The sequence below is a fragment of the Bactrocera latifrons genome, unplaced genomic scaffold (genome assembly GCF_001853355.1).
Source record: "Bactrocera latifrons isolate USDA-ARS-PBARC rearing strain unplaced genomic scaffold, ASM185335v1 scaffold_1, whole genome shotgun sequence".
Classification (NCBI taxonomy): domain Eukaryota; kingdom Metazoa; phylum Arthropoda; class Insecta; order Diptera; family Tephritidae; genus Bactrocera; species Bactrocera latifrons.
In genome coordinates, this window is record NW_017534407.1 from 1,285,300 (window position 1) to 1,301,065 (window position 15,766).

At 36.7% G+C, this 15,766-nt stretch overlaps 1 protein-coding gene across 12 annotated transcripts in view; it reads right to left on the reverse strand.

Annotated features, from left to right (window-relative positions):
• LOC108964976 (RNA-binding protein Musashi homolog Rbp6) overlaps positions 1 to 15,766 on the reverse strand; it is a 416,168-nt gene that overhangs the window by 171,320 nt on the left and 229,082 nt on the right. For all 12 annotated transcript variants that reach the window (XR_001993067.1, XM_018927145.1, XM_018927119.1 and 9 more), the window contains exon 7: positions 8,445 to 8,537. Coding sequence is in view for 11 of the 12 variants with exons in the window: in XM_018927145.1 (XP_018782690.1) it covers positions 8,445 to 8,537 (93 nt within the window). In the remaining variant the exon portion in view is untranslated. The remainder of the gene's footprint in view (positions 1 to 8,444; positions 8,538 to 15,766) is intronic.

A 15,766-nucleotide genomic window follows, 5' to 3' on the forward strand; every position in this document is an offset into this window, starting at 1 on the left:
AAAATAAAAAACAATTTATAATAATAAAAATAAATTTAAAAAATGTCTTGAAATGACATTACTACTGTCTTAGCCTTTTAGTGAAAAATGTACATATTTAGCAGAGCAAAGCAAAATAGTAAATATGCTCTTATTACAGAAACTTTAGCCGAAAATCAACCATGGCTACACTTGCTTTTTTGCTTTGCGCTTAAAACTAAGTAAATGTCAGTTAATAAGTCTGTATTAAAGCACACTGCACACCTCACTTCACCTCTAAACCTCAACGTAGTCTTTATTGTAAGAAACCATAACAAAACTGTCTTAAAGTAATGAATTCATACCTTCGTTTTGCTTTGGCCTTGATTCTGCATTTACAAATGAGTAAAGTACGCTGCTCCTGCTGTGTCAATATGACAAAGCTACAAAAGATTTAGTGCAGAGATATGCAACCAGCAGTAAAATGCTATTTATTCGTTGAAGCGCAAACTGATGCCACCAGCAGTAAAGCAGTACAGCAGTAGAGCAAAGTAAAAGATCTGTTGTAAAAGTATCCATCAAAATGAAATGAAATGTTATAAAATAAATGGATTGCAAGCAGATAAGCCATAAGGAGTCATCAATAAAGTTGCGCCATACAGTTTGTCATGCAAGCAAAAAATAGCTAGAAACTCCGGAAAGCAAATAAATGATTGAGACCGACAAGCATTTAAACTAAACGGCAGAAGCCAGTGACTACTTTCATTATTTATTTTATTTTACTTAGCGTATTAATGGTTATACCGAATGGACATGTATAGTAGATAAAAATAATTTTAAATTTTAATTTGTTGAAAAGTGCAAGAGCGATTGTGGTGCATTTGATTAAAGTGAATTTTTATAGGTTTCTTTTCATTTCATCACAAAATTTATTAATATATTGACTTATAAAGACTTCTAAAGACGTATAAAGTGATTCATTAATTCAGCTTTTTATAAATTTTCTGGTTGTTATTAGATTTTTTTTAAGTGAAATTGGTATATTGACTTTTAAGGCGTATTTTGAGGGAGGCCCTCTGCTTACCACGCGTTTGAAAAAAAATTTTGTCATAATAAATGCCTATTTTAAGGATAAGGCAGTTCTAAAGTATGTTGCTTGGTGAGATATTGAGGCCCAAACCTGGCCCTTCGCTGCTTATTCGCGTCCCTTTAAACGTGTTTACTCCAAAGAGTAGGTTCAGGTTTTTTTACGATTCTGGAAAAACTGTAAAATGTGTTCAAAATCTGTTAATTAGCACCAATTTACAAAATATCTAGTTACAATTTTCTTTTTAAGTTTTTTAGAGTATTTTGTAGCTCTAAAATTATTTTTTTCAATCTTGGAAATTTGGAAAAATTTCAAATTCTCAAAAAGTTTGTGTCTAATTATTACCAGAAGTCAAAAAAATATTGTGTGTTTCAATGTTCTGAAGCGGAAATCTATTGTCAAGATAACCTTACTACTTAGTCCTGCCAAAATTTCTGTTACAACTGCTTAGTCCTGCCATAAGTTCTGTTACAAGTTCAGGCCCTCATAAAAATTAATTTTATTTAATAAGGTGTATAAGGGAAATGTTCATCTTTTGCTTTCATCTAAGTCCTGCAACGATTCGGCTTTTTTGCGATCTAGTAGTATTGACGATGCTGCTAGAACTGCTAGAACCAAAGGTATTCTGAGACACATCGAATTTATATGGAGTATTCGGCAAGTCATGTTCTCTAACTCTGATTACAAACTATCTCCGAAAGAATGCAAATCTAGGCGTTCAAGTGGGCAATCATCAACTTTGAAATCAGGAATATTGATTTTAAGCCTGCCCAGCAATACCGGAAGCTCTTCATATTGAGTATATGGAGATAATTGAAGTATTGATCCGATTTTATTTATTTTCGACAGAAGGACATATTATTATTAGGTAAAATTCTTGCTGAACTTCGTTTAGCCATCTATGTATGTCTCTATATACACATGCTAGTTCTTCTGTTTTTGTGGTACCCATATCTTGGATCACTATAGGGTAGACATACAAACTGAATGATCAAAATAAAGTGCTTGTATGGAAAGCTTTTTCGTTTGACAGGATATCTTCATGAAGTTGGGCATGGCTCATTACCTAAGTTATGAACTCCCAAGGAATTGTTAAGATTGGATCACTGTAGCGTATACATAGCTACCATAGAAGCTGAACGTTCATAACATTTTTTTTTTTGACAAGATATTTTCAATTTGTCTGAGTTTACTATACCAAGCATCGCTGCAATCTTGTTTCTTCTTGTTTTTTTTTTTTTTTTTGGTTTTTTGATTTATCGTAGACTTTTCGAAATTAAAATTAGAAGTTAGTTTGATTTGGTTTCAGAAGATACCTCGTCTTTTAGGCGCATTTTATTGTATTGGTTTATGCAGCTGTCTCCCCGAAATCAACAATATAGCTTCAGTAGGCAAACAGATATCAAATGCAAATAGCGCACCTCCTGCGCCTTGCGGCACTTATTGATTAGAACTTCAGCGTCGAACACATCTAAAGCTTTGCGGAAAGTGTGCTCGCGTGTGCCTGTCAAAATGAAAAATTTGCTATATTCCTTTTTGGCGCTTTTGAAATGCTTCCTTTCATATGAAAACCATTATGCTCGATTTTTTTTCGGTTTTGCTTGTGTTTTCACTTTTTGGAATTTTCCGTTAGCAACATTTGGATGAATTTTTTGCTTTTTTCATATCGTATTGTATTGGTATTGATCAAACAAATGTGACCAGAATAGCTTTGAGCCACATGAACGACATGCAATCACAAGCCGCACACAAACTATATTATTTTTTATATATAAATAGGATTTATAGGCATTGAAGTCGGCTATGGCACTCTACAGTGGGTTATACCACATAACCATAACAATCGGGTATATATCGATTACATAACTAATTTACTATTTTCTTTTTACTAGTATTAATATTTTCTTTTTCACACAATTTGTTTTTAACATTGGCAAGAATTCGCTCGGCGTGAGTCCAGGAACGCACGAAGAACCTAACTCCAGCTTTAAAGTTAACTGAGAAGTTTGAAGCTTCGAATGGATGTCACTTGTACTCTTCCACTCCGAATTGTCAAATCATTACTTTTTATGTAAAATATTACAGTCGGATTAATATCGAATTAGTATATTTTTATCTGAAACTTTTTATGCTGTAAATGTCATGACTGGTGAAATGTTTACCAAATCAACATAATGAGATAAATGAACAATTAATGAATGAAGATATTTCGCTTTTTCTATTACTTGCAAAAATCTGTAGCAACGCAGTGGGTATTTGCTAGCTACAATAAATATTACCAGTAATGTTAGGTCAGTAGATGGAGTGGCTGTCTGTTGACGAAATAGACCTTCAGAAGGCCCGTTGACAAGCTACCACCAAAATCCAATTACTCTTTTGTCTCCTCATTGAATCACTCTCTACTTCTGATTAAATTCATCAGCAGGAAACGTTTTACCTGTGCAACTTCCGAAACGTTGTCACGAAACCCCTAACCGACAGTGATTGGCGCATAAGATATTTTACTATTACCTAACGATATAATATTGATTTTTTCATGATAATCTTCCTGCTGACAGTTTCTACAATAGTCTTTATATGATGTTCCCAGTCTGCTAGTGTGTTTGCCGAAAAGACAATGACCTGTTACCATATCCACAAGTGTTCTTATATCATTATTTTTGAATTCTAACAGTCCGCATGTGCGGCCCATATTCCATTAACCATATCGAGACTCACCTATATTTACTAGATACAAATATCGATTAAATATTTTCAAGTAGACAGACGAATATAAATTTACATTTTTCCTTTCGAGAAGTATTTCTTTGATTGATATCCGGTTGGAAGACACTGCAATTATCTGGTAGTCGGAATGCGATTTTGGTATTTTATCTTACTGACTACTAACTACCACTCGATTATCTGGTTTGGACCCATTCGTGAATATGCTTAAACCTGGAACCCTATCGCAGTTTTCTCTAGCAGGAAAGGAAATATTGTGAAACCAATTCAAATTCAATTCTACTGATCTTCCATAATCCACGGTATGAAAATCCATTCAAGCAGTCTAAGCGCTGAGTTTGCTGCCCGTTGCTCACAGTAAAAGCAAGTATGTTGGTCTGTAATCTTGTCCTTATTATAGCATAAATATGGTTAATAAATCACTAGAATTGGGATGTCGCCCAGGTGCAGTAACAAATATGAACTTTTCAAACTTTCAGAGTTGTATACAGTTAGAATTTTCAAGAAAATTGATTTTTTTGCCTTTTGTACATACATTTGAGAATACACAAAGAAAATTTCACATCGTTACGGTGAATATTTTCGAAGCTACACGCAAATTTGGAAAGGCATTTCAGAGTGCTTGGAAGTATAAGGCCCGATTTCTTAAAATGTTGTTTTCAAAGTCCATGAACTATGTTACTCGAAAACAGCAAAAACCGATTAGTCTCAAATTTTAACTTGAGCTTCTTAAATCTATTTTTTAGTAACTTATTGAATATTTTTTCTCACCATAATATTTTTTATAAATAATTTAATGCTGAAATTTTGGTCAAAAATGGGGTTTTTTTTAGAAACCGTCATTTTGTCAAAATTTGCTCATTCATTCGATAAATTACTATATTTAACATTAATTTAATGAAACCTTTTTTTATTTTTTTTTTTTTATTTATTTTTATTTTTGTTTTTAATTACAGAGGTTTCAGTTCGGAGATATAGTGATCACCGCAAAACGTCTTGTTTAAAATAATCGCTCGGAGATCGGCTGTAGTTCCTCTCCAAATAAATATTTTTACAATACTAAGTCTGTAATATGTGTGCAGTTTTTTAGTAAACTTTTCTTAAAAAAATATCTGAAAAATTCGCTTTTATCAGCCTTCTAACTGTATAACCCCTTAAAAGGATATTCTGGTATACCTTGTAGTATATACTTGTATAATAGGTAAAAATCTGGAAAGAAAAAACGAGATCGCATTTTTCTCGAAACAACTTGTTTTGAGGTGGTCGCCGAGATATCTGAAGTTTTCAGTAGCCGATTCCCTCGGAATTTGGTACTCATATTCCTTAAATATCTCTCTATAGTATAAAGTGACAAAAATGAAAAAAAGAAATAAAAATTTCTAATATACAAAAAAAGCGTCAAAGTCAATTAACCTTTATTTATCAACAGCTGCAATTTTATGAATTTTTTTTCGTTTAAACTTTTTTTAATATTTCAAAAAAAGCTTAGAAATTAGTTAAAAAATCGACCTTTATTTTTGATTAGCCACCATTTTATGAATTTTTTTAAATTTAAATTTCTAATATTTTAAATAAATAAAAAAAAATTAGAAAATTAGAAAAAATTTTAAAAACGCCGTTTATTTTTGAGTAGTCGCTATTTTACGAAATTTATATGCTTTGAGTTAGCGATATTCATACTAATCATGAATCTAGCATTGTTTTGATTTTCGGTTAACCACAAGGCTGGAAGTCACAGCGTTTTTGCCATCCCCTGCCACCCTCTAGACCGCATTAATCAATGTTAAAAACATTATTTAAATTAATTTGTGTACTCTCCAAATATAAATAAAAAAAATTTAAAAAAATGGCTAGTAAAAAGCTAAAATACTCTTTGTTTATCAATTACCAAAAAACGCTAGAAATGCCGGCCTTAGCCTAGAATACACCTCAAGGCAGTTGCATTCATAAACCAAAGTTTTATTGATGCAAGCACTTTTCGTTCACAATACCCACTACCGGCAACAAATTAGTTTAATTTTCGCCCTAACACAGCAATGTGATTTATCTTTTGTTAAAAATGAAGTAGAAAATTCCATTGTGCAAATTGCGCAACGTTGTCAAGCAGTCAATCAAATTTACTGCCGGTAGCATCAAATAGAAAGTCATTGCTTACGCCCTATTGGAATCAAATGAAGAACTGTTGTTACAAAAGCTGCATGCCGTCACACAAAAACACACAAACAGGCACACCACATACATATACCTGTGTATGCATGCATTGCTACAAACGAGAAATGCATTATTTGAGAATTGGAAATGACGCTCATAAATATATAGTATACCTTTATCTACATTCCGACTGCCATACATACAGTGGAATGGTAAAAATTTACGATATCTGAGCGCAAGGCTAAACGCGCGCATATACAAATCACATACATGTATGTCGATGTGTATGTGTATGCATACATATAAAATGCGATAAATATGTGAATTTGTGTGAATATTTTACATTTCGATAGAAATTCAATTATTGACGCCAGCTTGCGCTAAAAATACACACACAATGCATTTGTGCAAAAAAATTCATAACGGTATTTCAATATACGTCACTTTGTCACTAGGTAATAGCTTGATATATGTATATATATGTATGTAACTTATAGTTATTCAATATGAATATACAAATGTAATTATCCACTTGCAGCTGTTGTCTAACTGTCGACTTCAACGCGGCAATTTTTACACAAAAACGGCGGAAGAAATTCTAATTTATCCGCCAATTTTACTTATTTTAGTGCCACTTGCTAACATTAATCATTGCTAATGGATTTTGTATAACGAAGATTCATTTTTTATAGCAAAATAAAAAACAGTTAAATTAAGTAAAAAAAAAAAAAAAAAACTTTGATAAATTACGAACTCAAAATGCGAATGATTGTGGATACAATAGTACAAATGAATAAATTTGGAAGTGAAGAAATCCCGTCGATACAAGCGTTATTTAACTGGGTTAAATTGTATAACCACCTGAGGTAATTTAGTGCGATCTAGTGACTGATGCCCAGAGCATACTGAAATTATGGAGGGAACACTTCTCCAGCCTGCTAACTAGCCGAATTGCCCGTATGAGGCGGCGGGTGCGATGGATTACCGAAACCGGAAATTCATATACGGCGGCGATGAACTTATTAAGAGCATGTAGCAGCTTCTTGGTAGAATGTGGTCGGACGAAGGCATGTCCGACGATTGGAATTTAAATGTGCTTTGCCCAATCCACCAAAAGGGAGACACTACAATCTGCTCCAACTACCGTGGGATACGAGCGTACTGTGAGACAGATTAAAGTCCACAGTCAGCAAACTGATTTGTGTGGCCACAGGCTTGGAAAATCGACAACTGACCAGATATTCAACATGCGCTAAATCTTGGAAAATACCCGTGAAAAGTGAATCGACACACACCACCTCTTCGTCGTTTTCAAAGCTGCTTTTGAAAGCACGAAATGGAGCTACCTTTATGCCCTAACTTCGAAGTCGTCGATAATTTCGTCTATTTTGGATCCAGCATTAACACCAACAACAATGTCAGCCGCGAAATCCAACGCAGAATAAATCTTGTCAACAGGTGCCACTTAGGACTGAGTAGGCAATTGAGAAGTAAAGACTTTCCCCGACGTACATAGATCGAACTCCATAAGTTGTTCATCATCCCTGTCCTGCTATATGATGCAGAAGCACGGACGATGACAGCTTCTGGTGAGTTTGGGTCAAGGTTTCGAAAAAAATTCTGCGGAAGATTTATGGTTCTTTGCGCATTGACAACGGCAAATACCGCAGCCGATGGAACGATGAGCTGTACGAAATATACGACGACATTGATTCAATTCAGCGTTTTAAGAAGCAGCGGCCAGGTTCGGTCAAGTCGTCCAAATGAATGAAAACACTCCAGCTCTCAGAGTATTCGATGCAGTGCCCGCCGAGAGAAGCATAAGAAGAAGATATATGGTAGAGAAGGACGTGACTTGGAAAAGGATGTGCGACTGGCGCGCTATTGTGAACTCGGCTATAACCGCATAAGTGGTGTCTAAGCCAATCGGCGCTGTACGTCAGTCCGTTGATTTACTTAATCTACTTTAAAGATCATAAGGTGCTTGTGTGTCGATAAAGCGCTTTGAGCTTATTACAAATTTGTCAGTTTCATTTATGTCACATGGTTGACCGTAGCTAAAACTACCGTTATTCAACAAGGAGGACTCAAATTATTTCAGTTATTATACTAGTTCAATAATTTAAATGTGTTTATTTGAGAATAAATTGCCTAAAATGCGGGATCATGGATATTTTTCAATAATTGCACAATATTTTTTTAGATACTCTGATAAGCTTGAGACGATTGACGCTTTGGAAGAGAATATGCAACGCGTTTTGGCTGACATGTGCCCCCAACTGCTGCAAAAAGTTATCGAATTGAGTTTCTTGACTGGCAATTATTTTAGCCAGACGCCACTTTTATCTACACGAAACCATTTTTAAAACATAATAGTAAGCCATTATCTCTGTGTTCGCTATAACATTCAATTATAAGAGATTTATTGCTTTTTCAAAATCACATGTCTAAATAGTGTTACTATACTTTCCGATGTTTGAATTCTCACTTTTTCTTTTTCGAGTAAAAGTTTTCTTATACTTACCGGTCCGTATTGCTCGAAATAGCTTTTGACATCCTCCAGTGTTGTGGGCGCGGACAGCCCACCCACAAAAATTTTCTTCGTTCGCGTCACCATCTGTAAAACAGTATAAACAAGTAGTGAGTAAATATATTTGGAATTGTAACAATTTATTTATTTATTTATTTATAAAACGTGAAACAATAATACAATTACTTTTCCACGAAAAAAGGAGAATTGTAACAAATAATCGAAAAAATATTATAATAATCTCATATGTAATGTCATTAAAAAGTTACAAGAATTGAGATCTCATAAAAGCATGAGAATTATTCAATAGTCTCGAATTATAAGAAATATTAACGCCAGCAGAAAGTTGTGCATATACATATTTATATTATGAATTTTGTGATCAGTGTACCGTGGAAAAGTACCATGCAAACTCCCAGCGGCAAAGGATGCCTTCAGACATCCAATGTACCCACCTACACACCCATGCCTAGATTGGTTTTGTAAATGTTAAATGTTTTCCTCGAAATACAAGTTTTATACCTCTGCAGACAGCTTAAATATTTTCGTCGGAGAACGATTACTAGACCTTCGTTTTAACAATACAGAGAGGCCTCGAAAAGCTGAAAATGTCTATATTTCTTCGGAGCCGTTGGAATCAAAGCTGGTATCATGCACATGTTTTAATTATCACGAAGCTCAAATGAATTTTCGACAAAACAAGAAGCACCGGCAGATCACTTATTACTGAAGAGAGGAAGCAGGTAAGATTAAATAACCTAAATAAATAGCAAAATCGTTGAGAAGGTAGATGGACACACGCGCTAGTCGGAGACGCAAAAAGCACAATCAGAGCAGCAATTATTTGTGCAGTTTTTGACAGAACACAGCTGGATTGTTTTACCTTGGTAGATTTCTTTCCTTGTGGTTGTCTACATTATGAAGGCGAAAAAGAGAAATAAGAGAAACTTCTGCCGCAGCAGCTGACGCTTTGAGAACATATTACGGCACATGATTCCATTCCATCAGATCTGGAACCGGATTAGTTAATGAACCTAGATAATGCTAATAGGGCTTATAAGGAGAGTTGCAGAGAAGGAGCGAGAGGCGGATGATGAACTTTGAGTATACACATTTTCAGACCGGGACCAACCGTCTACAGTTTTTCCTTGGAATAAAAATGTTTCGCGATCCAGCAAGGAAAATAAAGAGCTATAGAAGAAAAAAAAAATCTTTTTACTAAAACCACCGTACTGGAACCCGATGTCCTTTACAATTTAAAATCTACCCACAATTCCCATTGAAATGGAAGTTTTCGCCTTTACGTGCATTTTTGGAGTATTATGTTAGTCCGTTGAGTTGTGTGAAGTGTGAAAAGTCAGAAGCAGTAACAAAATGATCAGAGCAAAGTTTCTACAGTTTTAGGGAACAAGCACTCGTACATAGGCACTTTATCACCCGGCACTCAATGTGTGCTCCAAAGCGACACACCAACACACACACACACACACCCATTCTTTGCTTGCGGTACCATTGAGGGCGTATTTTGCCCGCTGCTGAAGTGCGCCTTGTGCAATGCCAGCAATAAAATTCATGCAATGTCGTAAAATTAAAACACTTCAGTATCTATCTAACGAACGAGCATCGGCAGTCACTGTGTGCTGTGTGCTGTATGCCGTTCGCCTGCACCAAGGGTGGATGCATTGAAAGGGCTTATTGTAGCGGCATAGATAGATGCTAGAACAGCAGAATCGGAGGCGAATGCAGCAATAACAATGTCAGCAACACCATTTGCAGTAACTTCTCTGCAAACAGTCGGCTAAAATGCGAAAGGATGCGCGCACTCGTTTATGTAACGTACATACAGCATGGGCCGCCCATTTCCACGGACCCGAGTAGACAGTGTCAAGTGCAATTGTTGCTACACGCGGTAGGTAGGCCACCAAAAGCGAACTGCGTTTGTGTGTACAGCTTGCCGTTGGCGTACGAGGCGTTTCTGTTGTGTTTACTGTACTTTTGGCACACCGACTCAGCCCGCCGGTCCCGTGTACAGCTGAGGGTTGCATGGTACTAGTGCTGACAGTCAGACTATATGTAGGTGCTGCCATAAAAACGAAGGCCACACACTGTCTGGCTGTTTAGCGAAGATTCCCGTACGTCCGTCACATTTATGTACGGCTTGGCGCAATGGCATGGCTTGCTGGCTCTTATTGAAATTGCAGCGTTGTTAAAAAGCGATTTGGTCCAAGCGGGGACAACGTACTTGCATGCCGTTGTACCAAATAGCAAGTACACAAACAACATCAATCGGATGGCAAGCTGGCGTGGCATCATTGTGCAAGTGGCAGCGATGCGCTATCATAACTCATTTCCTCCTTGCTGCAGCGCTTTCGTCTCGCTCGCTCGCTCTCTCTCTCCCCGGTCTCATACATAAATATACGAGTATGCCTTGCTCCCACGAACAGAACAGATTGGTTCGGCGCATGTTGCTGCTTGCGCTGTTGTTCTGGCGGAAAATGCGACATGGCAGCTGGCAAGTAAGTTTCGGGGCGAGGTAACAGTGCATGTAGCAACGCATTCCTTGTTGGGGGCAGACGCGTCGCGGCAAATGCTGTAGCATTTGAAGATGAATGAGTGCATCGTCCGTTATCTTCTTAATTTCCGAGAGCACAGTCAACTGGCCGCACCGCTGGGCATCCAAGAAGGTATGCTCAATAAGACTGCAACAACAACATATGAGAGCTTGAAGCGCACACATTATTCAATTCAATGTAGCTGTGCTACGTTGTCATAGATCCCTGGACCCTCTCCCTCTAACTGTACTTGAGTAATTGCACCACCCATTTGGCGTTGGAAATATCGTCAGAATTTTTGAGGGAAAAATATATTAGTTACAAATTTTAGAAACTCTCCAAAATCATACTTAGAGAATGTCAGCCGTTTCGTATCCTTTTTTTTTTTTTTTTTTTTTTTTTTTTTTTTTTTTTTTTTTTTTTTTTTTTTTTTTTTTTTTTTTTTTTTTTTTTTTTTTTTGTTTGTTTTGTAATATCAGGCTGAGTTTTTAGAAAAGTTAATATGGTTGCTGTTACCAAAAGTATGTTCTACATCAATGGTTGTTCGTAGACGGTTATCATGGCGCGTTAATGGTCACCATTGACCGTTGAACCACACCAAATCGTTGTTTTTTCTCAATAAATTGGTAACTCTGAAATCTCTACGGGTCGCTCTTTGTCCTAAATGCCGTTATTATGCTTGTTTACATACCCATTGGCCTGAAATTTGCCTATTCTCTGAAAAAAATTTGGCCCAAAAGAGGCTATTGGAAAAGTAGCGCTAATTGGATAACACGTTAAGAACTTATTAGTGTTACTAGTAGCTTAAGACATCACAAAATCCGTGGTCCCAATTTATTTCAGGAGCTCTATTGACCAATATAATACAAGTATTTCCATAAGAAGAACCACGAAGTCTCCATCATTTCGATTATTACTGAACTGATTATACGATAATCGCCAAACTTTCTTAGTTTTTACACAACGCTTCGGTTCATCCACGATTATGGACATAATGTCATCTAAACCTAGGTAAATTTGATAATATTCTTTCAAGCTTACATTTTAAAAGTCACTTTCAGATGAGTTAACGGTCTAGACAGGAATGGAAAGAGTTCCCTCCGGAGAGAATTCTACCTATGTACGGATATATAGAGTGTCTCTTTCTCTCTCTCTCCGTCTACCAAACGCAGTCAGCATATTCCAAGCAGAATTAAAAGATATAGGGGATACCTGCGAAGTCGTATTGAGTTATTACGGTAGGATACAGATACAACCATATTGACGGTTAGCTAGACAGCACTGCTGGTTTGTTGACAATCCAGATTAATTCCAGCGTAGTCAGCTACTGCAGGAAGGCTTTAAGCTCACTGGCAGCTCAACTAAGTTTGTACATAAAATCGGGATTGGCCACAAGAACGTTTTTAGGAACGAAAATACAGACGAGTTGGCGAAGCTGGGAGACTCTTGAGACGAATCTGAGACGGAAGAAATTCCATGCCCACTGGGAATGACAAAACGAGAGCTTTATATGCATTTTGAAAAAAATATCTCAAAACAGATGGAAATCAATAGCAAGATAAGATAACAAAGCAGATATGCCCCAAGTATGCCATTGGTTAATTAAGTATGCCCCAAAGTTTGGAATATCAGCAGGCAACGTCGGAAAGCCTATAAAAAGTATATTTTGTATAAATATCTGCTCTGTGTAGCGAACCATGCCGTTTTTACAATGGATAAAAATATTTAAAAAATGTGTGTGGAATCAACTCGAATGTTAGAAAAGTCGTACGGTGATTCAATTTTCACAAACCTACGAGTGGCACAAAACTTTCAAAGATGACGTACACCCCCTTCAACCGATGAGAATATTAAAAAAGTGAAAAAATGTGTTTGAAAGTCGTCAGGCAAGTGTTAAAAACACACATTCATGGAAAGCATTGTGAGACATGGGACTATCATCGGAATAATACCCGTTTTCAGTCGATCAAAGAGGTAAGACACAATGTATACAGAAATTAGAACCTCAATTTTAATTATCACACTGAAGCTTTGCACATCTTCTTGACTTCTAAACACATTTCTCATTTGACGGACCCGCTGATATCGGACCACTATAGCTCATAGCTATCATATAAGCTTCTCATATTCTAGTTCTCATATGGAAACATCTTTACCATTTCTGTGTAAGGTATCATAGCGCGTTTTTCTTGTTTTTGAAATTAATATTATCGAAAACTTGTGTGGGTAGAATTATGGGTATATATTGTGAGTACCGTCACAAAAGCAATGTGATTAGAATACATATACGAAATTTGGAACTTGTAATTTGAGATTCGAAGCGTCACAATTATGTGAATGTGCCTAGAAACATCAATCTTGTGTTTCAGTTTATATTCCAAGCGATTGTCTCGAACAATGTGCGTATATTGAATATATTTATATATTACTACATACTTTTGTCTCCAGCCAAAGATGCACAAATGACGTGCACAAAATACAAAACAAAAATAAAACAAATATAAATACTGCAAAAAGATAAAATTCCAATAAAAAAAAAATTTATGAAGGACAAAACCGTACGGAAAATCCATTAACCCTTTCAAATGGAAACGAAGGCACACTCAGCTTCTATATCTACCCCACCTTCCTGCTGTCGAGCTTGAACATTTTCACTAATCCCATCCCTCATCAAAATCCAGCGTAGATGAATAAGAAAAGGACACGTAAAAATCCACACAAGCGCAATTGAAAGGAAGTAATGACTGCCGAAGCAAAGCGAACGCTTGAATTGACGTTGTAGAGCGAGCAACAAATGAAGTTCTAATATATAATATAATATCAGTAAGAGCGTTCAATCGGGTGCATTGGAGTGAGAAGATATACACAGATCCGTATAAAGAATTCAGCAAATAAATCATTCAATAATGCGCCAGCAATGAGGACTACCTTCGAAGCGCCAGCCGATGCTACATGAATGGCGAAGTTAGCGCTGCTCATACTCCGGTGCTAGTACCACAATCAAACTGTTTGCACCGTTATTATTAGTAGTTTATAAAGCATGCCACTACCAACAACAAACATAACATCTTCGATGAATTGGGTTTTGTACACATTCATATGTAAATATGCTTTATTGAATTCGTTTTATATTTGCTGACGCCTACCCCAGCCTCACAAACTCAGAAAAAAGTATATTACTGGCTTTGAATCCTTTCGCTACATTCCATATTTTCCCCGCAGCAGACATTCCTTATACATACGTAAGCATAGATATTATATTCAATCCATTTTCGCTGCATATCTCGTTTGTATGCTCGAGGTACTCGTATGCTAATATCATTGAAAGCGCAGTTGTATTCGGGAAGGGGCAACAGCAACTAGCCCAAATATTAGATATGCAAGCCAACATACTTACACAGTTACGTAATTCATACTTTATGATTAGTTACTACGGATATAACAAAAACAAATTTAAGGCATCACTTCGGAGTGGGTCTTTCGATACGGGTGCTTTTCATAACCCATTCGCATTCCTCTCTCTCGCGAGTAAATGAATTTGGTTTGCCTTTCTAAAAAAATGAGCCTGAATTTAGCTTAAGAACAGCGATTTAAATGATTGGAATGCAATAATTATGTACTAGGGTTGCTTTTATATTTCGGGATTAGAGCGCAAAAACAAATTAAATTTTCGGAAATTGTTTTATTATTTTTCAAAGAGTCTTCATTAAGATCTATACACCTTTGCATGCGTTTAAACCAATTGGTGAAGCACTTTTGTCATTCTGATTGAAGTGTTTCCAAAACAAGCATTCTTAGCGAAAATATTGACCTTTTAGTTGATTTCTTACGTAAAGAAATAAAAATAAGGTTATGCTTTGAGTACTCAAAAATCCAGTTCTTTCAGTCGATGAGTGAGTGCTCACTTTGTTGTGATGAAGAGTCAAAGCGGTTGTTTACTACTGTAAGTCATTTTTTTCAAACAACCATTGGCGTGTAAGTGGTTCGTGCTCGAACAACTTTTGTTGGATCTAACTCATCTCATCTAGAAACATCGATACAGAGAACTGCTTCATACTTTCGGATTCATTACTCTTCAGCTCAAATTATCTGGCGTATGTCGATGCCATCGATATAAGTGACCATGAATAGCGCTGTTAGCTCTGCTTTCTCCAGACTGGATAAGGAAGCGAAGCATATGGGTCTGGTAGTGATCGAGAGCAAAACGAAATATCTCCTGGCAGCAAACAAAGAGTCGTTGTACTCGCGACTTGGCTACCACGTCACTGTTGACAGCCAAAACTTCGAAGTCGTAGAGAATTTCGACTATCCTAACAACGTCAGCCTCGAAAACAAACGCAGAATAACTCTTGCCAACTGGTGATACTTCGGATTGAGTAGGCAATTGAGAAACCTCGACGAACAAAGACCAAACACTACAAGTCGCTCATCATCTCCGTCCTGCTATATGGTGCAGAGGCATGGATGATGGCATCATCTGAAATGAGTCGGCGTTACGACTTTTCGAGAGAAAGGTTCAGCAGAAGATTTATGGTCCTTTGCGAATTGGCCACGTCGAATACGAGATTTACGACGACATCCACATAGTTCATCGAATTGAGAGACAGAGGCCACGCGGGCCAAGTGATGTCTTCCGAATGGATGTAAACACGCCAGCTCTGAAAGTATTCGACGCAGTACCGTGTGCACGACGGTGAGGAAGAGGAAAACAGGTTAGGAACGGACCAGGTAGTGACGGACCTAATTACACCTGGAACCAATTGG